This window comes from Urocitellus parryii, chromosome 6, assembly GCF_045843805.1.
Source record: "Urocitellus parryii isolate mUroPar1 chromosome 6, mUroPar1.hap1, whole genome shotgun sequence".
NCBI lineage: Eukaryota > Metazoa > Chordata > Mammalia > Rodentia > Sciuridae > Urocitellus > Urocitellus parryii.
In genome coordinates, this window is record NC_135536.1 from 87268624 (window position 1) to 87292833 (window position 24210).

General features: G+C 34.1%; 1 protein-coding gene across 1 annotated transcript in view; it reads right to left on the reverse strand.

Moving 5' to 3' along the window:
- The window catches only part of Fsip1 (fibrous sheath interacting protein 1), a 204652-nt gene extending 182223 nt beyond the window's left edge, over positions 1 to 22429 (reverse strand). Inside the window, exons 1-5 of the mRNA XM_026393410.2 lie at positions 22257 to 22429; positions 16716 to 16851; positions 11228 to 11411; positions 7475 to 7629; positions 6103 to 6196 (exon numbers count right to left, since the gene is read on the reverse strand). Coding sequence (XP_026249195.2) covers positions 6103 to 6196; positions 7475 to 7629; positions 11228 to 11411; positions 16716 to 16844 — 562 coding nt within the window. The 5' untranslated portion in view covers positions 16845 to 16851; positions 22257 to 22429. The remainder of the gene's footprint in view (positions 1 to 6102; positions 6197 to 7474; positions 7630 to 11227; positions 11412 to 16715; positions 16852 to 22256) is intronic.
- Positions 22430 to 24210: the final 1781 nt, after the last annotated feature.

The window sequence follows — 24210 nt, forward strand, 5'->3', positions numbered from 1 at the left end:
ATGCTAAGCCCAAGGCCAACATCATTCTAAATCAAGAAAAATTGAAAGCATTCCCTCCAAAAACTGGAACAAGACAGGGATCTCCTCTTTCACTACTTGTATTCAACATAGTCCTTGAAATTCTAGCCAAAGAAATTAGAGGAAATAAATTAAAGGGATACAGATGGGAAAAGAAGAACTCAAACTATCATTATTTGTCAGCGACATGATTCTATATTTAGAGGATCTGAAAAATTCCACCAGAAAACTTCTAGAACTAATAAGTGAATTCAGCAAAGTAGCAGGATATAAAATCAACACCCATAAATCAAAGGCATTTCTATACATCAATGACAAATCCTCTGAAACAGAAACTAGGAAAACTACCCCATTTACAACAGCCTCAAAAAAAATTAAATACTTGGGAATCAACCTAACAAAAAGAGGTGAAAGACCTCTACAATGAAATCTACAGAATGCTAAAGAAAGAAATTTAAAGAAGACCTTAGAAGATGGAAAGATCTCCCTTGTTCTTGGATAGGCAGAATTAATATTGGAAAAGACCATTCTACCAAAAGCACTATACAGATTTAACGCAATCCCAGTCAAAATCCCAATGACAGTCTTCATAGAAATAGGAAAAGCAATCATGACATTCATCTGGAAAAATAATTTGGCCAGAATAGCCAAAGCAATCCTTAGCAAGAAGAGTGAAGCAGGTGTCATCACTATACCAGACCTTAACTATACTACAGAGCAGTAATAACAAAAACAATACAGTATTTGGCACCAAAATAGACTTGTAGACCAATGGTACAGAATAGAGGACACAGAGACAAACCCACATAAATACAGTTATCTCATTCTAGACAAAGGCACCAAAAACATATATCGGAGAAATGATAGCCTCTTCAACAAATGATGCTGGGAAACTGGAAATCCATATGTAGCAAAATGAAATTAAACTACTTTCTCTCACCAGCACAAAACCCAAATCAAAGTGGATCAAGGACATAGGAATTAGACCAGAGACCCTCCACCTAACAGAAGAAAAAGTAGGCCCAAATCTTCATCATGTAGGCCCCAACTTCCTTAACAAGACTCCTTAAAACATAAGAAATAAAATCAAGAATAAGTAAATGGGATGGATTCAAACTGAAAAGCTTCTTCTCAGCAAAAGAAACAAATCAGTGAGGGGAATAGAGAGTCTACAGAATGGGAGCAAATTTTTACCACACTCACATCAGAGACAGCACTAATCTCTAGGATATACAAAGAATTCAAAAAAACGTAACACCAAAAACACACACACACACACACACACACACAAATAGCCCAACCAGAAACTGGGCCAAGGAACTGAACAGATGCTTCTCAGAAGATGACATACAATCAATCAACAAATATATGAAAAAATATTCAATATCTCTAGCAATAAGAGAAATGTAAATCAAAACTACTCTTAAGATTTCATCTCACTCCAATCAGAATGGCAGCTATTAAGAACATAAACAAAAATAAGTGTTGGAGAGGATGTGGGGAAAAAGACACACTCATACATTGCTGGTGAGACTGCAAATCAGTGCAACCAATCTGGAAAGCAGTATGGAGATTCCTTGGAAAACTTGGAATGGAACTACCATTCGACCCAGCTATCCCACTCCTTGGTTTATAACCAAAGGACTTAAAAACAGCATACTACAGGGACACAGCCACACTGATGTTTGTAGCAGCACCATTCACAATAGCTAAATTGTGGAACCAACCTAGATGCCCTTCAGTAGATGAATGGATAAAGAAATTGTGGTATATATACACAATGGAATATTTTTCAGCATTAAAAGAGTATAAAATCATGGCATTTGTAGGTAAATGGATGGAGTTGGAGAATATTATGCTAAGGGAAGTAACCCAATCCCAAAAAACCAAAGGCCAAAGGTTTTCTCTGGTATGTAGATGCTGATCCATATGGGGATGGGGGGAGCGGATGAAGTATGGGAGGAATGGAGAAACTTTAGATAGGGCAAAGGGGAAGGAGGAGAAGGGAAGGATAATGTGGGTAGGAAAGATGGTGGAATTCCATGGACATCATTACCCTAAGCACATGTATGAAGACACAAATGGTGTGACTCTACTTTATGAACAACCAGAGACATGAAAAATTGTGCTATATATGTGTACTATGAGTTGAAATGCAATCTGCTGTCACATATAACAAGTTAGAATACATAAATAAATTTAAAATTGAAAAATTTTAAAAAGAACAAATATCTAAGAAAGAAAAAAAGAGATACTAAGATACAAACAAGCAATTCACAGCATGGCGAAAAAAAATAAATATTTAACCTCTGATAATCAGAGAGAGACAAATTTTTAAAATTCCACTTTAAGTAAATAAAGCTTAAAATAATCATAAAATCCATTGTTGTGGGTTTAGGAAAACAATATTCAGATACAAATGTTGGTAGAAGTCTGAATTGGTTTCAATAATTAATATGGTTAGAAAATTTTTTAAAAGTCCAACACCCTTTGACTAAGTAATTTCTCTTATATATAGAGAGAGAGACTCTGCACCTAACAGAAGAAAAAGTAGGCCCAAATCTTCAGCATGTTGAAGATCACTGCAGCTGTTGTGTAATTTTAAAAAAAACTAAATGTTAGACATCAGGGTTTAAACAAATGATGGCACATACACACGTTAAATTGACACATGGCCATTTAAAATAATGCTGATATAAATTGTTCCAGTTTTCTATTATGCATTAAAAATCACCCAAAATTTCACAGCATATGGTAATAATTACTTCAAGTAAGATGTACTGATTAATGCTAAAATTAGTAGGCAGAAATCTACAGAGAAACTGAATATTTGCATAGCTTTAAAGTAGCTCCCCCCAGGACATTTATTAAGTGCAAAAGGAAAAATAGTAACCTTACAGTGGAAAAATCCAGCAGGCACTTAACTAAGTGATTAGAGTTAACACAATCAATAATATATCATCATTATGAATCCCAAGTGTGACTGAGGGAGGACACATAATTTCTGAGATTCACCTACTAAAAATGAATAATCTTCATCTAATCATGAGAAAACATCACACAAACCAAAATTTAAGGATATTTATGAAAATAACTACTCTCGAAAAGAGTCACAAAAGACAAGGAAAGACTGAGGTACCATCACAGATTAGAGGAGACAGGAGTCATAATACCTAAATGCAATATGGGGTACTGGGTTAGATGCTAAAAAATGGGAAGGATATCGGTGGGAAAGCTGGTACATTTTTAGAAGTTTACTGTTTAATTAACAGTACTGTGGCAATGTTGATTTCTTAGTTTTGATTATAGTACTATGGTAATGCAAAACATTAACATTAGACGAAGCTTAGGCAAGGGTATATAAGAACTATACCTATTTCAAAATAAAAAATAAAACTTGATAGCATAAAACAATCACCATGGAACCATGCTCATGCTTCTGTGGGTTAGGAATTTGATGCCTATAGCAGTTTCTCTTAGGAAAGGGGCCTTGACTGGCTAGGTCCTGCATTTGGTTGTAGAAATCTGGTGCAGCTCAATGTCTTGCCTTGGTAATTTTCTGTGGTGTTTTCTCAGTCTGAAATGTCCACAGTTACTTTTGTGTGTGTGTGTGTGTGTGTGTGTGTGTGTGTGTGTGTGTGTGTGTGTGTGTGAAGGACTGAACCCAGGGACATTTAACCACTGAACATGTGTTTGTGTGTGTGTGTGTGTGTGTGTGTGTGTGTGTGTGTGTGTGTGTCAAGGATTGAACCCAGGGACATTTAACCACTGAACAACATCCCTAGCCCTTTTTATGTTTTATTTTGAGACAAAGTCTCCCTAAGTTGCTTAGTGCCTCACTAAGTTGCTGAAGCTGGTTTTGAACTTGTGATCCTCTGCCTCAGCCTTTGGAGCCACTGGGATTATAGGCAAGAGCTACCATGCCCAGCTTACAGTTCCTTCTTAATTCACAACTTTAGTGCCGGCACTGAGATAATTAGAACAGCTGGTAAATCATTTTCCTAAGGATGCTGTAACAAATTACCAGGGCCTAGGTGGCTGAAAACAATATAAATTTATTCTCTAGATATTTAAAATCACAGTGTTGCCAGAGAATTTCCTTCTTTGCATTTTCCTAGTTTATGTGGCTCCCAGCTATCCTTGGTAGTCCTTGGCTTGTAGCTACATAACTCCTGTCTCTGCCTCTATCTTTACAGGCCTTCTTCCCTGTATCTTGGTGTCTCTATATCTTTATGTCTTCTCCTACGCTTATTTTATGAAAATAAGGGACATCAGTCATTGGATTTAGGTCCATCCTACTCTATTATGCCTCATCTTAACTAAGTATATCTGTAAAGACCCTATTACCAAATAAAATTACATTCTGCAATTCCAGGTAGTCATGAATTTGAGGGGGACATTATATCCTAGAACTGGCCAGAATTATTTTCTCTCTGCCTAACCTTTCTCATGACCTGTCTGGGCTTTCTCACAGCACAGCAGATTCAGGGTGGCTTAGCTTTCATCTGCAAAAGCCAGGAAAAGAAACAGAAATTGCCAGTCTTCTTAAAGGCAAGGCCTAGAAATGGCATAGTATTGCCTTGGCTATATCAGTCAAAGTTATTCCAGGCTAGCCCAGACTGAAAAGGGCGGGAGAAATAGGAGAAATTATATCTCTTAATGAGGAATAGAATGAAAGTACATAGAGGGAAGGCACTGAGGGCAGCCATTTGGGAAACAAGCTACCACACAGATTCTTAGTAACAGTTAAAGGGGTTCATGAGATACAAACCAGTGGAGAAAAAGCTTAAAAAACACCATAAATCCAATTTTATCCCATTTTTATCCTTAGATAGATAGGTAGGTAGATACAGATGTTTACACTAAACATGTCTCAAAAGAAAAATAATAAACCAAATTATCAAAAATAATAAACCAAATTATTAATAGTGATTATTTCTGCATGTTGACAATTTAGGTGACAGCAATTTTTTTCATTCTGTTTACCCATGTTTTCCAACACAATTACCCCTGTTACTTCTATAATAAGGTAGAAGCAGCAGAAAGTAAACTATCTAGGATTTTAATATAGAGAAGCTAATTTTTTGTTGTTTCAATTAGGATATACAAATGGCAAGGTAAATTTCAATAAGGTCACTCCAGCTATGGATCTAAGAAGTTGAAATTTTGAAAGATTCATTTTTTTTAAAGTTCTTCATTACAGAAGGGGCAACCCAGATGAAACACCCATCTTCTTAAGGAGAAACATTTTGGTGCACTATAAACTCAAATCTCTCAAGCCCTAGCAGCTTCTGAGCTCTTAATACTAGTCCAGAAAGGAATAAACCTGAAGGAATATTATTCACAACAAAGATAGACTATTGTTCCACTAAAAGTGCTTCGGTAGTCTGAATCAGATTTTTGAAGTTCTACAATGTTAGACATTCACTTTATATAAGAAAAAAAGATCCCAGTATTCTGAGAGAACTCAGGACACTGCTTAGAGCTCTTCTACCACAAAGACTACCTATGGGATATTGACTAAAGGATTCCAAAAGTAGCCAAGCAAAACATATCAACTGCTTCCACTCTCTAAAAGTTTCACCATTAAGTAAGTGGGTTTAAGAATATATGACTACATCATATTTGTATTTGAAAAGAACATTCACAATTTTACACATACACACAAAGGGATAAGTAGAAATACATGTGCAGAACTAATTGGTTAGTCTGAAAAACTATGAATGTAAGATAATAGGATATATCAGAAGTAGATTTTTATGAAGGGGGTTGCATAGGCCTGAGTGTTTTACCTGGTGAGATAGAGGACTTTCAGAATAAAATATCCTCTAGAAGAATCAAACAGGGACAGAAAGTAAGGGCAAAGACATAGTGGGCCTGTTTCTCAATTTTTCCACGCTCTATTAAGATACAAATACTTAAACACAATGAAACATACCTAAGCTCAGAGTAATTTCATATCATATTTCCTCTAAAGAAGAGTCAAATTCACGAAGAAAAGGGGAAATTTTGGATCAGGAATTTAACTTTAATCCAAACCTTGTCTGACTCAGATAAAAACAAGGATGAATGACATCTACTCACCAACAGTTTCTTCAGATGCAGCAGTCAAAGATAAAAATTTCTTTGTATTTTCCAACTCCTCATTACTTTGCAAAGCTTCACTATTTTTTGCAGACTATGAAATAAAAATTAAAATTTAAACAAGAAGATAGCTATACTCACTGATTTTTTAATTATAGCATAGTTTCCTATCATATACATACAAACAAGAATCCTCAGGCCATTCATATTCCTTTAAGTAAGAAATTTGTTAATATTTCCTGTTTCCACAAAATTGTGTCAATAGATATTTCCAGATAGAGTTGAAATATATGTCTATCATCAATATATGATAAATCACTTTGCTTAAAAAAACTTAAGTTTCTGTTAGATATTTTTATAACTAAAGAGTAATCTAAAGGTATAATCAAATTGAAATTTCAGACATTTCAAGTATATTACTGTTTCTATTTATAATTCTTATTTCAAAGGAAATAAAAACAATTTGAGTTTCCATAGGAAAAAGTGATAAACTAACTTTTTCTGCTAAGATTTATGGAAATCATTTTTCTAGTTTAAAACACTGCATTTGGGGTTGCTTTCTTTCATCTCAATGGCCTTCCTGAGATCTCTGTAAAAAATGTATTCACAATTATTTCCTTCTTAATTCATAATACTGCCTAGGCCTAGGAAATTTCCTCTGAAGTCATTAGATGATTAAGAATGATTTTATCAAAAACAACCAATTTATTACCACAAGGTTCCTATCTCACAGGTGCTCTCCTTTCAGGGGCAAAATACAAATAAGAGTCAATGGCTCTATACCAAATCAGTAACAACATCTGGTCAACCTCAACCCCTTAATACTACAGAAAATAAGAAGTCCAAGAGAGCCAATGTTAATGAAGCACCAGAAATTTGTTGAAACAAAAACAATTTGAGCATGGCTCATTCCTCAAGTACCTTATAGCTTCCTGAAGAGATTTGACCAACACATGAAACAGTAAACTCCCAACTTGATTGTCATAAATGTTACTCAAGTAATAAACTAACTAGGGAATTCAATGTTTGTGTATTTTCCTGTTTATCTCCAAAATGTAAGCTCACTGAAGAAAAAGCAAATATACATTCTTGATGAAAGCAGACATCATACACTTCCCTGTTCCAGAGATTGAGGAGCTCTAACCTGACACTGGTAAGACAGGTCAATGAGCATGCTAGCACAGTGCCCAAAGTCTTGTTCCAGAAACATTTCACCCCTGTACCCAGCACATACACACATATTCATGCTATGTCACCACCTCCACAAAATAACAAAGGCAGACCACATTAACACTATCACAGTCCATGCTTTTCTTATTCTCTTAGAGGAAATTGGTTCTTACATATTGACATATAGTTGTACAATTCTTACCTTAAGTTCTTCCCACAACTTTATTCTCATTTCTAGACCTTGCTTCTTAATTTCTTTTTCTCTGTATTGTTTTTTTGCCAATATTTTATCAAGTCTGTTCATTTTATAAATAGCATCTTGAAGTTGAGAGTCTACTTCTTTTAATTTGGTTTCATCTATATTGTGTTGAAAGTAGAAACAGGTTTGAAGTTTAATAAATCCATAAAGTTTTATTGTTTTTAATCTTTATTCTTTGACTTAAAAACTATGTATAGTGATGATAGTAACTATTGTATTGATGTCATGTAACCAACTTGATTTACAAGGTACTTTCATGTATTTTTTTCATATAATTATCTAATAACTCTGCAAAATAGACATTTGTCTCTATTTTACAGTTGAGATAACTGGGCCTTTTCATAAGTTGTTCCCTTATTATTTTAAATCCCAAATTTTCTCCTTCCTTCTTCTATACATTCCCTATCCATGATTAACAAATAGTAAATAAGGAATAAGACATATATCCTATCCTAAAATTGCTGAAGACTCCAAACTCTTTCTCGAGAAAGTGAAGGCATGTATAGAGAGCTACAGTAAAAAGTAGTATATCAGGGCTAGGGATGTGGCTCAAGCGGTAGCGGGCTCGCCTAGCATGCGGGCCGCGCTGAGTCTGATCCTCAATACCACATACAAATAAAGATGTTGTGTCCGCTGAAAACTAAATAAATAAATAAATAAATAAATATTTAAAAATTCTCTCTCTCCCTCCCCACCCCTTAAAAAAAAAGTAGTATATCATAAGCAACACAAAGTGGTTCAACATACAGAAGAAACAAGCTCTAATAAGTACCTAATGTAGGCAGACACTTTTCTCCATGCCCCTCCATGTTTCTAACTTCTTAAAGCACTTAAAAATGCTTTGACTACCAGGAATGGTGGCACACACCTGTAATCCCAGTGGTTCAGGAGGCTAAAGCAGAAGGATTGCAAGTTTGAGGCTAATCTCAGCAATTTACCGAGGCCCTAAGCAACTTAGCATGATCCTGTCTCAAAATAAAAAATAAAAAGAACTGAGGTTGTTGCTCTCCCAGTTAAGCACCCCTGTGTTCCATCCCTGGTACCAAAATAAAAAATGATCTTCCATCATTCAAATTTTAATTTAGAATTAATGATAATGATGGCAGCTTACAGAGTGACCTGTGGCACATTAAGAGCTTTATTTACATGCATTACTCATTTAACACTCACCTTAACTCTGTAAAGTGGCATAGTCATTGTCTTCATTTTAAAAATTAGTAAACTGACATTAATCTGTACCTGAGTTCATACATGTAATATAACTAGTAAATATAGAGTCAGTTCCACCCATATCTGTCTGACTCCAGCTCTTAGCCACCAAGCAATAACACACCCTCCATGAAATCTGATGAAATTTGGTTCTCTGGCAATGAGCATAAATGTTCAAGTATTAAGTCTTAGTCATCTCAAGACAAATCACTTTAAATGGCATATTATGCTAAATGAGGCCAAATTTAGCAATTTTTGAAAACCCAAAGAGACCAGTGATGTGTCCCCATAACATACATTGCTTCCTCTTTAAGGAAAAAAAAAGAGGGAGATATTTTTAGAAGAAGGAAGTTTATTCAAAAAGAATATTAATCTTATCAATAAGGAGTATCCTCAAATCTTATTGTTTATATAATTCAAATGTAATACTCTTTAGTTCTAATTCCCAACTACCAATCCTAGCATTCTCAAGCTCCATCTAAGTAGTCTATATAATAGGCATTTTTAAGTAATTCACACAGTACTAAAAATATATTTTAAAATACCATGTAGACTGGGCCAATAGCTAATCTCAAATATAATATCTTATTTCCTGATAAATGTAATCCTGAGTCACCTACCTAACTTTAAGAACTCATCTCATCCCAACCATATTCTAAATTAGCAGCTCTCAAACTTTTTTGTCATAGTCCTCTTCACCACCTCAAAATTATTGAGAGCCCAAAGTAGTCTTCATGTATGTAGATTAGATCTTTTTATAATTACCATCTTAGAAAGCAGAACTGAAAATTATTGTAAAATACATTTATTTATTCATTTTAAATAATAGTAAACAAAGTATTATTAATTACATGTTAACATAACTATTAGTCTTGCAAAATATTAGTGAGAAGACTAGCATTATTTTCAACTTTTAATATCTGGATTAATAGAAAACATCTAGATTCTCATATGTACTTCTACAACCTATTGTAATTTTATGTTTTGATTGAAGAACATGAGGAAAATTTGGCCTCACATAGATATGTAGTTGGGAAAAGAGGAGAAATTTAGTAGTCTATCAAATAACTAGTTATTTTTCTTTAGTACTGTACCAAAACTTGTCAGGGGTAGCTTCTTAAAGGTTAATTGTAGTGTGAAACCTGTAACCATATCAGTGAGCTTTCTGAGTTTGTTCCACTAAAATCTTTGGCTCTGTCTTTCTTGTTGAATGGATCTTTAATCCTGCATTTGCCATTTGGAAAGTAGTGGCTAACAGAATTATGCACACATTCAAAATATAAACGTATTTCATTATACAATATTCAAAAGTCACATTTGTTAATATTACCACCTATTTTTATCAAAAAAGTCTAAGTATTGATAAGCTATTGAATAACATTCACAAGTTTTCCAAAATTCTAATTTTCATGTGAATGTTCAAATTTTACCATTAGTAGCAGAATGCTCAAATTTTATCATTAGTAGCAAATACTATAGTAGTTTTCCTTGAAGTATAAGACTTGCTTTATCTTTAAAAGAAAAAATAAGTCTGCCAAATACAAAAGTCTGAATGATACCAGTTTGCCTGTCAGTTGTTATTTCAAGTAAAAATGGTGTTCCACAAAAAATTGGGCAGTTTAGCTCCCAGTTCAAGTTATCACACAAGTACTTTTCTTCAACACAACCTTCCTACCTTATAATACACAAAATTCTTTTATGTCTACTTTCTTGCCACACAGGATATTAAGATGATGTATACTGGCTCAAGATCTAATAATATTAATATTTTCTACTACTTCATTAAGGACATCCTGAGTGAACTGGTTATTTATTTTTCTTGCCAGTAACTGGTTGTAAAAACACAGTGATTTCTAATACAATTTGGTGCCACTGTCTCAATTCATGCCAAGGCACCAGAATATTTCCCACCATTGTTTTTATACTATCAGTGCCAATATTGACACAGTGGACAAAGAGGAAAACAGCATCTCGGTGCAATTATAAAAACTGTGTTCATTCTGCAGAGCCCCCACAAGGGTCTTCCCAGGGCTCTGCAGATCACATTTCAGAATTGCTCTTCTAATTCTATCTGACCAGAATTAATTCAATTGCATGGAAAAAAGGTACATTTAAAATCAAAATGTTATCAATTTTGAGTGGGATTGGCCCTAAAAAGGGCATTTACAAATTATAGGAATTTTGGTAATCAAAATGATCCATAAATCATGCCATAATATACAAAATAATCCCTACTTGATTATTGTAAACTGAACATGAAAACAATTTTATTAAATGTCATATTTTATTGCATTTCTAAATATATTTAAGGGCTCTTAATGTTCTTATAAGTAAAAACTGGTGATCATTCTCTTACAAAAATGTAATTATGCCTCCTTATTTTTTAGTTTATTGTTTCTACTTAGTTGATAAAAACACATATAATCTTAATAATTTAAATAAAATATCTGTAGTTATCATTATCCAATCAACTTGTGATTATCCTACCTGAACATTCGGGGGTCATCTGATGTTGAATCAAGTCCAGATCTTCAACTGGCCCCTGTTTAGCCAGTTTTATTTTCTCAGAGTAGTTTGCCCCTTTATCATCATTATTATATCTTCCTTCCTCTGTATTACTGCTTTCTGAGTGGTCCTCCTTAACAGAATTCAATGTGCTTACAGTATCAACCTAAAAATAATTTTTAAAAAATTTCCAAAAATAATGTATTTTCTCCTGCTGGACTAAAGGACATTGAAATAACATAATTTGTTTTCTTAAAATATGATATTTTCAAATATTTAACACTAATGGAAGCATATGTAGAGACATATTTAAATATATACACTGTCATTAAAATATCTAGAAATATAACGAAGTTTACTTAAATGTAACTTAACTACACAAATTTAATAACATCTAAACCAAATATCTACCATTCTCCAACAATCTCTATCAATAATGGAGAAGGATCAAAATCAATCCTAAAGTGAACTGCTACCAGCCAGGCTCTTGAGATGATACACGATGAACCCCTTTGAGCTCATATGTGGGTGAGCAGTCAGAGATCTAGAGCTGTGCTGTCCAATATAACAGTTATTTTCCACTATCAAATGGCTGAAAAGTGACTAATCTGAATTGAGCTGTGCTTCTAATGAGAATCTTATCATCAGAATACTGTGCTTTGATTATTTATTTTTATACCATTCATATTTTTTTCCATTTCATCTTGGTTTCCCTTTATATTTTAGCAAAGTTCACTTTGCAAACACCAGTTTGGCACAGTTGCATTTTCCTGAGAGAAAACAAGAAAAGACATCATGACTGGGGGTCAGGAGAAAACAGAGATCACAGGACTTTGAAGCAACAGAAGTGAACAGAGCCCAAGAGAGTTGAGGTCTCAGGTAGAGAGGGTCAGCCACTTCTCAAGGAAATACCTTTCCTTTCCCAATGAAAGACTGTCTGCTCTAGCCCTTCCTGCCTCAGCTATTGGAAGGTTTTTGTTGTCCATATAGCCACAAGCTCAACTCTGCATTACGGCAATGCAAATCTCCAGGACAGAAAATGGGTGCTACTGAGAATTAAAATGCTAGGAATGCAGTTCCCTGGGCAAGCACCTTTGCCTGACATGAAACATAAACCTAGCAGAACTGAGTTGTCAGTATATAATAATCACTACCAACATTTATTGACGAATTGCAATCAACCATGTCCAGTGCTAAGTACTTTATATACACTGTGCCATTCACTACTCACAATGACCCAATGCTATAGGTGCTAGTACCCCACTTAAACATAGGAGAATACAGATGTAGAGAATAAAACTAAATTGTAAATACCCAATTCAGAAAGGATTATAAAGGCAAAAAGAAGAATCAAAAGTCTTGAGAAAAAGCCAAGACACTGTCAAGAACAGAAAAATTAAAAAAAAAAACTATAAAGAGCTTCCAGAAAAAAAACACTTTATTAAATTTTTAAATTCAATGGGTAGTCTGAAAAACAGACTTGATATATTAAGAAATAATTCCAAACCCAAAAAGTGTATGTTACAAATTACTCACAATAAAGCACAGAAAGATAAATGATTAGAAACTATCAAAAAGAAAAGGGATATAAAAGATATAAAAGTAAGATATTTAATATTACTTCTAGAATGAGAAAACAGAAAAACTATATAGGGAAAGTTAGAAATGTGAAAATTTGAAAACATAAAAGTAATTTAACATTTGAAATATGGCTTAAAATTTTCCAAAATAAATGGAAAACAACAAATCCTTTTAGAAGTTCTAGTCTCCAGAAGGAGAAATTATGTAAACCCATCCTAGGTAAGTAACAATGGACACCAAACACAAAGAGAAAAAATTAAAACAACTAAATAAAACTAAGCCAGGCAACCTACAGCAGAATGAATATATTAGGTCTACAAAAGCCTTTTCATTGACCACAAGAGAACCACAAACCAAATGTGTGATAGCTTCAAAGTGCTTTGTTAAAAAAAAAATAGTCAAACTAGAAAATGAACACATTTTCTAAAGCAAATTTAGTATTTGCCACTCATGGGTTCTCAAAGAAAGATTACTAAAAGATGTAGATAAACTGATCAATAGATACAGATATTACAAAATGAAGATTAAAGATAGAATATAGAAGATTTATTTTTCCAAAAAGCAAGGATAAACAAAAAAAAAACAGTAAACATATAAGTAAATTGAAACTAAAGCATAAACAATAATGATGAAAATAATATCCAGAGAGAATAATAATTACATGTAAATTAGAAAAAGTGACAATATAATATCTAAAGTCTTTGCATTTTTTAGAAGGAAAAAGAAATATTGGTAAACTTTAGAATTTGTTCATCAAATTCTAAGGAAAGAACATAAATATAATTTTCAAATCAGTAAACTGAAACAGAGAAAAATATAAATAATCAGTTAATATTAATAAAATGCAAGGAAAAAACCAAGATGCTAGATAAATTCAAATGTTATTTAAACATATATTTTACAGATTAGATAAAATGAAAAAAAAATGTACATTTTACCCGCTAGTTTAAAAGAGATTTTCCAATTAAATAAAATAAACAAAATCTAACTTAAAACATAAAGACACAAGAAGGTTAAAAATTATTTGAAGCTGCTATATTAATATTTAACAAATATATATCCTTATAAAAAAGTAACCTTGACCTATACTTCATGACATAACATAAAAATTAATTAAAAATGAATCATAGGTCTAAATGCAAACAAACTATAAACTGTCAGAGAAAAACAGGAGAGAAATCTTTAGAACTTTGAGTTAGACAGTTTTGTGATACAACGCCAAAATCACAATCTCAAAAGAAAAAAACATGGTAAAATGTTCTTACAATGTAAAATGTTTATGCTCTAAAAGACACAGTTGAAAGAATGAGAAGTCAAACCATTGACTGGGACAAAATACTGTCATATATCTGACAACAGACTCTATTTAGAACATATTTAAGAACTCTCAAAAGTCAACAAAAAAGAAATATAGTTTAAACAATTCAACAAAAAATATGAATAGACATTTTTCAAAAACTATATATGGATTTCAAATAAACACATGAAACATTATGAATTCTATTCATCACTAGAGAAATATAAGTTAAACTACACTGAGATACTATTATATGTCTATTAGAAAGGCTTGAAAAAAAAACTGATTAAACCAACTGCTGGCAAGGATGCAGAGCAACAAGTACTCTTGTACATCACTGGTAGAAACAGAAAACACTTATTGTTAAACATATACTTATCATCCAGTCCATAAATATCACTCTTAGGTATTTACTCAAGAGAAATAAAAACTTATTTACCTACAAAATTATATTGTAATCAAATATATATATATATATATATATATATATATAACAAATTTATTCATAATCACTAAAAACTGGATTTAATTCAAATGTTCCTCAACCAGGAAACAAATCATAGTATACTCAGCAATGAAAAAAAATTAACTTTGATACATGCAACTAAGTTGATGCTTCTCAAAGGCAGTATTTACATTAGGAGATAAAATAAGACCATATGACTCTATGTATATGACCTCCTAAAAAAAGAAAAACTACAGGAACAGAAAATAGATTAATAATTTTCAGGAATTAAGGCTGGGAGGTGATTATTTACAAATAATAGAACAAGGGAATTTTTTGAGGAGTTACAAAACTGTTCTATATCTTGATTATAATAATGGTCACATCACTCTATTTGCCAGATCTCACAGAACCATACACCAAAAAGTGAATTTTACTGTATGTAAAATTTTTAATTAAAAAATAGATGTTAATAAGAGATAAAATGAGTCACAATGTTAGAAGGGAGGATTTAAAATCATATAGCTATAAATTCTCCCCCAAATTAATCTACATATTCAAAATAATTTAAATCAAAACCCCAACAGAGTCTGGGGTTTTGGCTCAGTGGTAGAGCATTTGCCTCACACATGTGGGACCCTGGGTTTGATCCTCAGCACCACATAAAAATAAATAAGTGAAGTAAAGATATTGTGTCCAGCTAGAACTAAAATATATATATATTTTTTAAAAACCCAACAGTAGGGGCTAGGGTTGTGGCTCAGTGGTAGAGTGCTCACCTCACACGTGTGAGACTCTGGGTTCGATCCTTAGCACCACATAAAAATAAATAAGCAAATAAAGATATTGCGCCCATGCATAACTAAAAAATTTTTTTAAAAAACCAACAGTATTTTTAGAACTTAAAAAGCTGATCTAAAATATATCTAGAAGAACAAAAAACCAAAGATTGCTAAGACAGTCCTGAAAAAAATAATAAGATGAGGCAAACCACTCTATCAGATTTTAGTAATTATTTAGTAAAGCTACAAGAGTTAACACACCATATAGTAATAATATAAGATTAGATGAAACAAAAACAGAGAGCTCAGGCAGAAACTGTATTTTACAAAGTCACTTGACAGGAGGCTTCTAGAAGCATGTTAGGATCATCTACTTAGATGTACCTGCCCAAGGTGGAAAGCAAAAGTGGGGTAGAAACCATCTAGGATCCTGATAGGAATCTGGCAAAATATATCAAAGATGGTCATATCTGAATGTCTAGTTACCAGCTTTGTAGTTATGAGAAGCTTGTGGCAATGCTAGAAACAGCAGCAGTAGCAGTTTTCTGATCTCTGTATTGCAGCATAGTGGTGTGACGTGGGAACCAATAATCCAGGGGAAGCTCTCTCCTTGGACTACACTTCCTGCTGGCCTTCTGTTGGTTTTGAGGAACTGGATTTTTGTAGTCAAATCTTGTCTGCTAGAAATATCTAGAGTGCTATTTCTTACACTAAATCATGATAGACAAAAACTCTCGAGTTCCATAATGCAAAGTCTAATCCATAAATCAATAACAAAAAAGTTAGTATGAGTTCATTAACTTGCAGAGATTTTTTTCATCATAAATTTAAAATTTTTTCCTCTACAAACTTAAAAGGAATAAATTATACCACATCAGACTTGAGAAAACTGATTATTTTTAAAAATCAGTTGAGATATTTTAATTAAAGAAGACGTACTACAAGAAAAAGAGAGAGAATATAAAAGAAAGTTATGAACAGATAATACACCTAACAAACAGACCACATGGCTTCAAACCATTTTTTTAAATACTGAATCATTTTCATGGTAAATGTTGATGGATACATATTAGATATTGGAATACAAATTTTCCTTATGAAGTAAAAAAAAGTCAACACTTTCTAAAAAGTCATCAAACTTTTAACAAATTACAACGTGAACAAATAAACCACACTCCAAAATAAAGAAGGGAAGGAAGAAAGGAGTCAGAGTACTTTCATATTAAACACTCAAGTAAAATCCAAGAAATCTGTGAATGCTTCCTGAAAATGCCCTTTAAAGAGGAAAAATAAGGGGGAATGTTAACAAAAAGATTGGTTTCATCAGTTACTAATTCTGAGAGAAGGAATTCAGAAGCAAATCACCTTGAAGGAACCTGGTTCTGGTGAGAGCACCTCCAGAGAACTTGCATTTGAACTTCTGCTCCCAGGACGTGTTCTTGAATTTGAGGCTGGTTTTGAAATCCCATCTAGGTTTCCCTTTATAATATCCATTGGTATCCTAAAACAAAAAAAAAAAAATGAAAAAGCAAGTAACTTGGAAATTTAAGTATTAGTTTAATGTTAATATAATTTAATAAACATTAGTTAATGTTTATATCCAATTATTCAGTCTGTTTTAAGTATTACATTACTATCAAAGTCACACTTATGAGTACCCCAATTTCATCAAAAGTCATCTTATGTACATGAATTATTAAATCTATGCCATTGTAAGTACAAAACTGCCCCAGATGTTAGATGCCGAAAGTACCTATAACAGAATGCAGAAGCATTTACTGGGGAATGAATCCTTGACCTAGCAAATGCTTAGGCATGTGCTCTACAATGAGTTTCTTCTCCAGTCCCTTTTATTCTTTGAGACAGGGTCTCTCTAAGTTGCCCAGGTTGGCCTCCAACTTGTGTTCCTCCTGCCTCAGCCTCCTGAGTGGCAGGAATTACTGCCTATGCCACCATGCTCCACTCATCTTAATGCCTCCCTGCTATCTTCTTCTGGTTTTGCCTTCCTTATTCTAGACTTTCCTATTCCAGGTCAGCTTCTGCCTGGGCTTCCCTCTTACCTCTGACTTCTCTTCTCCTTGATGCCACATTTTCAAGGAGCACCACTAAGCCACTGCTTTCATTTGATCAGCCCTCCCCCTCTAAAATCCATGATTCTAATTCTTCCCTCAGACACAAGAGAATAAAACCTATTTCCTTTTAAAAAAAAGGACAAACTTTCATATCTGGCTGCACTTTGCCAATCTCCTTAACTAATTTTCATATGACATCCATAGATGTCATCCTCTCACCACCTAGGATGTTCTATTTCCAATGTGTTTTTTTTTTAAAACAATAAATACTAAGCAGGATGGCTTAAGCTAGAGGAAGAATGTGGGCACTGCAAGCACATGATCCTTGCAAACTATACCCTTGATCAGGACCCTTCTAGATTCACCCAGTGAGATTGGGACAACATATATGCTAAGTAAAATGGAAGAAACAATGACAATTCCAGTTTTTGTCTTCTCAATACCTACCTTTAAATGCCTTGTGATTATGTATCAAACCATCACTCCTAACAGAACAAAGAAGTGCAACAATGTCCTTTCTTACCCTATAAAATGACTTGCCTTTCTGTTTGTGAACTATAGAAGCAGAAACCAGAGAAGACTTGGACATAAGAGGAAGCACAAACATTACCAACCTAAAGCTCCTCTTAGGCACACAGAGGGATAATGTGGCCTCACCTCCAACCATTCAATGTGCCAAAGCTGATATTTAAGAGACAAGTACGTCAATTCTTCCCATCTCAGCAACCAAAAAAGGCATTGATCTCAACATTATTCACACTCTGCAAAAGGGTTTGGGCTCACTGAGGAAGGCACTGACATTATTATTGTGGGATGATGGATCACCCTAGCCCATCACATCACAACCAAAAAGCATAAGTCACCAAAAGGCCAAATGTCTTGTAGATGCCCTAAGCAGCCTGTCAAGGGAGACTTATTGCAGCTTTCAGAGGAAGCAACGAGATGGAAGCATGTGCAGAGCTGATATAATACACATCAATAAGGGAAGAGGCACAGGGTACCATCAACAATGTGGATCAGCTAACAGGCTCCATAAACCTTTCAATTTGCTTTAGAAAGAAGTCTATTTTATTATGTTTTCTCCTGAAAATAATAAATTAAATTAAGTACAGTTCACAGGAAAGGTGGGATATAACTGACATATTATCTTTCAATTTGAACCTGGAAAATATATGGACAAAGAGCACTGAAATCAGATCTTATAGTTAAGTGAGAAGAAGTCTCAATTGCTATATAGAAATTCCACAAGAAAAGTAAAGCACTGAGTGATTAGAACAAATTAAATAAATAAATAAGAAAAGTAAAGCATTGTACAAAAAAGCGATCAAACCATATGCAAATGGTTATTGATTAACCAAAGTATGTGTCTTAATTAACAAAGTGTATCTGGGGAAGTATGTGCAAAAGGAAGGGCTGATATAAAAAAAAAAAAAAAAAACCTACCCTTTCCTAATGGAAATCAAAGAGAATATCAAAAAATTGATAAAGCCAAGCAAGAGTAAGATGGAGCCTCTAAGGAATGCTCTGTTTACCCTCCCTTGTTATGGAACAGTTTGACTTTTTTTTACTATAGTACTTAACAAAAGTAAAAACTGGGTTTAAAAACAAGTAAATAATATTAAATCTTCAAGGAATTGAAAGGAAACACAGAAATAATCAGCATAACTATAGAATTAATTATTAACCATAAAACAAGAGCATAATTCAAAAAAGAGAGAAATAGATATGATTACATTACATTTAATGCTCTTGAGTCTCAAACATAAAGAAGAATTCTAAATGAAATTAAAAGGTAACTAAGAAACCGAGGAAAATAAAAGCAACACAGATGATATACAAAAGATGAAGATATTTAAAGAGCTCTTACCAACCAATAAAAAAAAGTAACATTTTAATAAAAGACTGGTTAAGGGTAGAAACAAAGGAAATGAGGGAGGGAGGAAAAAAGAACTTGAGGGAGGAAGGAAGAGAGATAAAATGTCAATCATCTTACTTTAAAAAATCTAACTTCTCTAAGGAAATATACAGAAAGAGATATAAGGTCATATTTCAAAGAAATGAGAGTGATGGGTTCTGGCTCAGTGGATGTTCTTCTGTCTTTTTTTAACCTGTGCTTATCTGTATTTTCTGATTTTCTGTTAAGTATGTCTTCAGTTTATAATTAAAGAATTTATTTATTGTAGGAAGATTTCTAAAATTTACTTTGAAATATTCAAAAAATTTTTCAAAAAACACCAAATATCCCATGACCCTAAGCTAATCATCATTGGTACATTTCTATATTTCCTGTCTTTTTCAAGAAAGTTGACTCATATATATCTCACTTAACATTACATGATGAGTATTTTCTTATGTCATTAAAATATTTCAAAAACAAAATATTATTTGCTTCATGATATTCAATTAAATAGATGGCCAGATTCTAAGTTCAAATCACAACTGATATCTGCCAACTTCTTATAAACATTCATTTCAAACAAGATTAAACTTTTTCATACTGGGTTGTAAGAAATTCAACTTCCCTAGATGATTTAAAACCATATGGTACCTATAATTTGATATTTTTGGGTAAATGAAAGAAAATGAGTCTTCCTTTGCTTAGTAATTATAAACAGCAAGTCTATAAAAAGTGAAATAAATTTATTTTCCTTATTTTTATGTCTAAAAATTATCCAGGGTCAATTTTTTTACTTTTTATATTTGCTTATTTCGTAAAAAATACTTGCCCATGAAAGACAAGTAAATGCAGAAGAATGTAACCATTTTAAGTCAAAATTCCCTTTACCCCAATGACCAACATTAATAGATTTTTATCTTTTTTTTTTAGATATACACAAACTTTCCATCCTTTATACCAACCTCCTCCTCCTCAATACAAACATACACAGAAATGGCATGGTACACCATAACTTGCTTTTTTACACTTAGCAATGTATTCTAGAGATTTTTCTATACTACCTTTATAGATATACTTCAGGCTTTCAAACAACAGCATAATACTCCACCACATAGATGTAGTTCTTAATCAGCTAAGATAGATTATATGTGCTACTGAAAGCAATTTTAAAACATACTTTAAAATGGACCATACACCAAAAGTAAAAAACTAAAACTAGATGACTAGAAAATATGCATGATTGTGGTTAGGTGAAGAGTTCTTGTATACAACATCAAAAACAAGATTCAAAGAGAAAATAATGATAAATGCATCAAAATTTGAAAGTTGTGTTCTTCAAAAGATATTGTTAAGAAAAGGAAAACAAAACTCCAAGACTGGGAGAAAATATTTGCAAAATACATATCTGACAAAGAACTTGGTTCCAAAACATATAAAGAAGTATCAACAGTCATCAAGAAAAGGAAAGATTTGGACAGATATATCATCCAAGATGTACAAATAGCAAATTATCACATGAAAAGATGTGCAACATTATCAGTGCTCTGAATGTTTCTAATTAGAACCAACACACCTACTTGAGTAGAGAAAAATAATTTAAAAAAAAACTGACAATACCAAGTATTGACAAAGTTAGAGAGCAACCAGAAATCATATATTGTTAGTGATAATATAAAATGGCAGTCACTTCGCAAAACTGTCAGTTTCTTAAAAACATACTTTACATGTTTACACAAGAAAGGAAAAAGTATATTCATATAAAACCTGTATGTGGATATTTATAGAAGCTTCGTTAAAAATTGTGAAAAAATTGAAAACAATTTTCTCAACTAGTGGTGGATAAACAAACTTCAGTACATCTACACAAGGGAATACTACCCAGTAATAAAAGAGGACAAGTAACTAATAGAACATAAAAGAGTAACCACCGTGTTTTACGCTAAGGTGAAAGAAGCCAGATTCAAAAGGCAACATAGTGTTTGCTTCCACCAGTTAGACCCTCTGGAATCGGTAAAATCTATGGACAGAAAACTGTTAATAGGTTAAATGAGACTGGAGAAGGGATTAACTACAAAGAGTACTAGGAGAGATCTAGAAGATTTGGGAAGGGATGATAAAATTGTTCTGTATCTGGATATGGGGGGTGGTAATTACATAACTGTATGTGTCAAAATTCCTAGAACTATGCATTAAAAAGGTGAATTCTATCATAAGTAAATGAGACCTCAATTTTAAGTTACTATCCTTGTACCAGTCTTTAATTATGCTCATTCACAAGATAAATTACAATTGCTACACCAAAGGCCACTTGTGTTTCAATTTTGATAGTATGCCAAATTGTGCTCAAAAAAAAAAAAAATGTACCAAATTACACTACCACCAACAGAGTATTGTGATAAGATGAATAAGCTTCTCCACATTTGCTTGGTGCCAGTCTGGTTTTCATCAAACCCTTTTTATCTTCGCCAATCTGAGAGGTGTCCAAAGGCATCTGTTAGTTTGATTTACATTCCTTCAGTTATGAGAAAAGTTGAGTCTCTAGTCAAATTTTACTGGCCTTCATTTTATTTTCATTTATTTTTTTCTTCTATGAAATGTCTATTTGCATCCTTTGCCGTTTACGGTCTAGTTTAAACCACGGATTAGTTCTAGCTCTTTATTGGCTTAGATGGCGTGGGAGTCCTAACGCTCAGGACATCACTGCCAGGTCCAAGAAATCCTGACAAAACACTCCCAGCTCCCAGCGCAACATCAGTCCCAGAGGCTCACGCCCGCTGGTCCCCACGTGGCCCGCCCTGGGACGGAACCCGCCCCACAATCCTCCCGCCTTCTCATTGGCCCTGCCTGCTGTCCCTAAGCCTGACACGAATCGGCGCCGCCCACTCATTTGCTGGTAATGGCGACCGAGTTCCGCCAGTGGCCTGTGCTGTCCCTCACCTTCTTGGCGGGATGTCAGAGCTAACCGCCAGCCATTAGGGAACCGACTAGCTCAAAAATGCGCCCGCTCACACTCAGTATCACACTTCTCCCCAAAGGGGAGGAGTCTTTCCCGCCAACGCAGCCTCTGGGGGTGAAGATGCGACCGGTTCAAAGCCCTTCTGCCTCTGGAAACGCTGTTCCCCTGGCAACCAGAAGCAGGACGCTCCTAGTCTCGCGATAAGAGAAAAGGAGCATACCATCCAGAAATGGGACGTAGGGGTTCTGGGCAGCGAGGAAGACTGCTATAACCGGCAACGGTGAAGAGCTGTGGGGGGGCTCTGCTGTCTTCTGTCTTTGCAGCCAACGTTGTGTTTGGGGAATAGTTTGTTCGTATTTAGGCTGGTCTCAGAAGGGATAATTCCGTTGTTTGTTGGGCTTTGGGTCCCTGTTCATGATTTCTTTCCAGCTAACTACCCTTTCTGATCTTGGTTTCCTCCACCATAAAATGAGGGCGATAATTATTCCTGCCTTTTAAGTCTTGTACAGCTGAAAGAGGTCATGAACCTGAAGCTCTTGGTAAATTTTGGGTGCTGTGTAAGTTTGTTTAAATATTAGTTTTGCACAGATTGGGCCATAGTCCAAAAAGGATAATAATTGCTATTTGCACCTTTTATTTTCAATTTTTCTAATTTAAAGTTCATTTGAAAAGACCCCGTTTCCCTGTCCAAGGAGAATCACACGAAACACTGGCTGCAATAAGCAAGAGGTGATTTATTGGGACACAGGCGCCTGCGGGTGCCCAGCAGAACCTCAGCCGGAGCTTTGGTGAACTGGCACACCGGGCTTGGGGATACAGAGATTTTTATAGGGTAAAGGGGCAGTTTTCAGGCGGGGGAAGCAATAGGTTTCTTAGTAGTTAATTTTAAACCCAGCATATAGGCTACCTAAAGGGCAAAGTTGTTTTTCACTTTATGTTACTGGAAAAAACATAAAAGCTACATGTTTGCACTCTGGTCCTCTTGTTCCTGCTTATTCAGGCATGCCTTGGGACCTAATTATCTGAAAAACACCTCTGGTGCCTGCATAGGTTTGTGACATGCCTGGTGGTTTTGCAACTAGGCCTGAGGTTGTTGGGCTGGGGTCTTTCACATTAAGACTTTCCCTGGACCCTAAACTGATTTTTCTCATCCCTAGTACCATCAAATTTCTGCTGCATTCCACTCTCCAGTCTAGACAGTGCTTTACAGTTTACAAACCATTCTCACATTCATGGCCCCTTTGTCCTCATTATTTTAGGTAGGTAGAATGTATATTTTTTTCAGTCTTTCTCAGTGGAGCAAATAGGCATAGGTTAAGCGAATTGCCGGAAGAACACAGCTATAATCTAGGACAGTGCTGGTTTCTGGTGTAAATGCCATCCACATGCTGATGAATCTGTATTTTTATCTCCAGTCTAGACTTCTCCCCTGACTTCTAGATTCCTTTATCTAACTGTGTATTTAACATTTCTGCTTGGGTGTGTAAGAACCATCTCAAACTTAAAAAGTAAAAAAACTAAACTACTTCCCCACTCCAGCCCCTATCTTAGTAAACAATAATTCCATCCTGCCAGGTTCAGAACAAGAACTTTGGAGTCATCCTCAATTCCTTGTCCTCTCATAATTTGTAATAAAGTCTTTCTACATTCAACATATATCCAGAATCCAAGCAATTCTCATAACCTTCAAGGTTTCCATTCTGGTCCATAGTGCCTTCATCTCTCATAAAGATTTTTGCAGTAATCTAACTGTAGTGGGGTTTTTTAATGGTTTGTTTGGTTGGTTTTGTTGTTGTTGTTGTTGTTTTAAGATTATCATTTTATTCTTATTTGTTATATATAACAGAAGAATGCACTACAATTCATATTACACATAGAACAAAATTTTTCATATATCTGATTGTATATAAAGTATATTCACAGCATTGGTGTCTT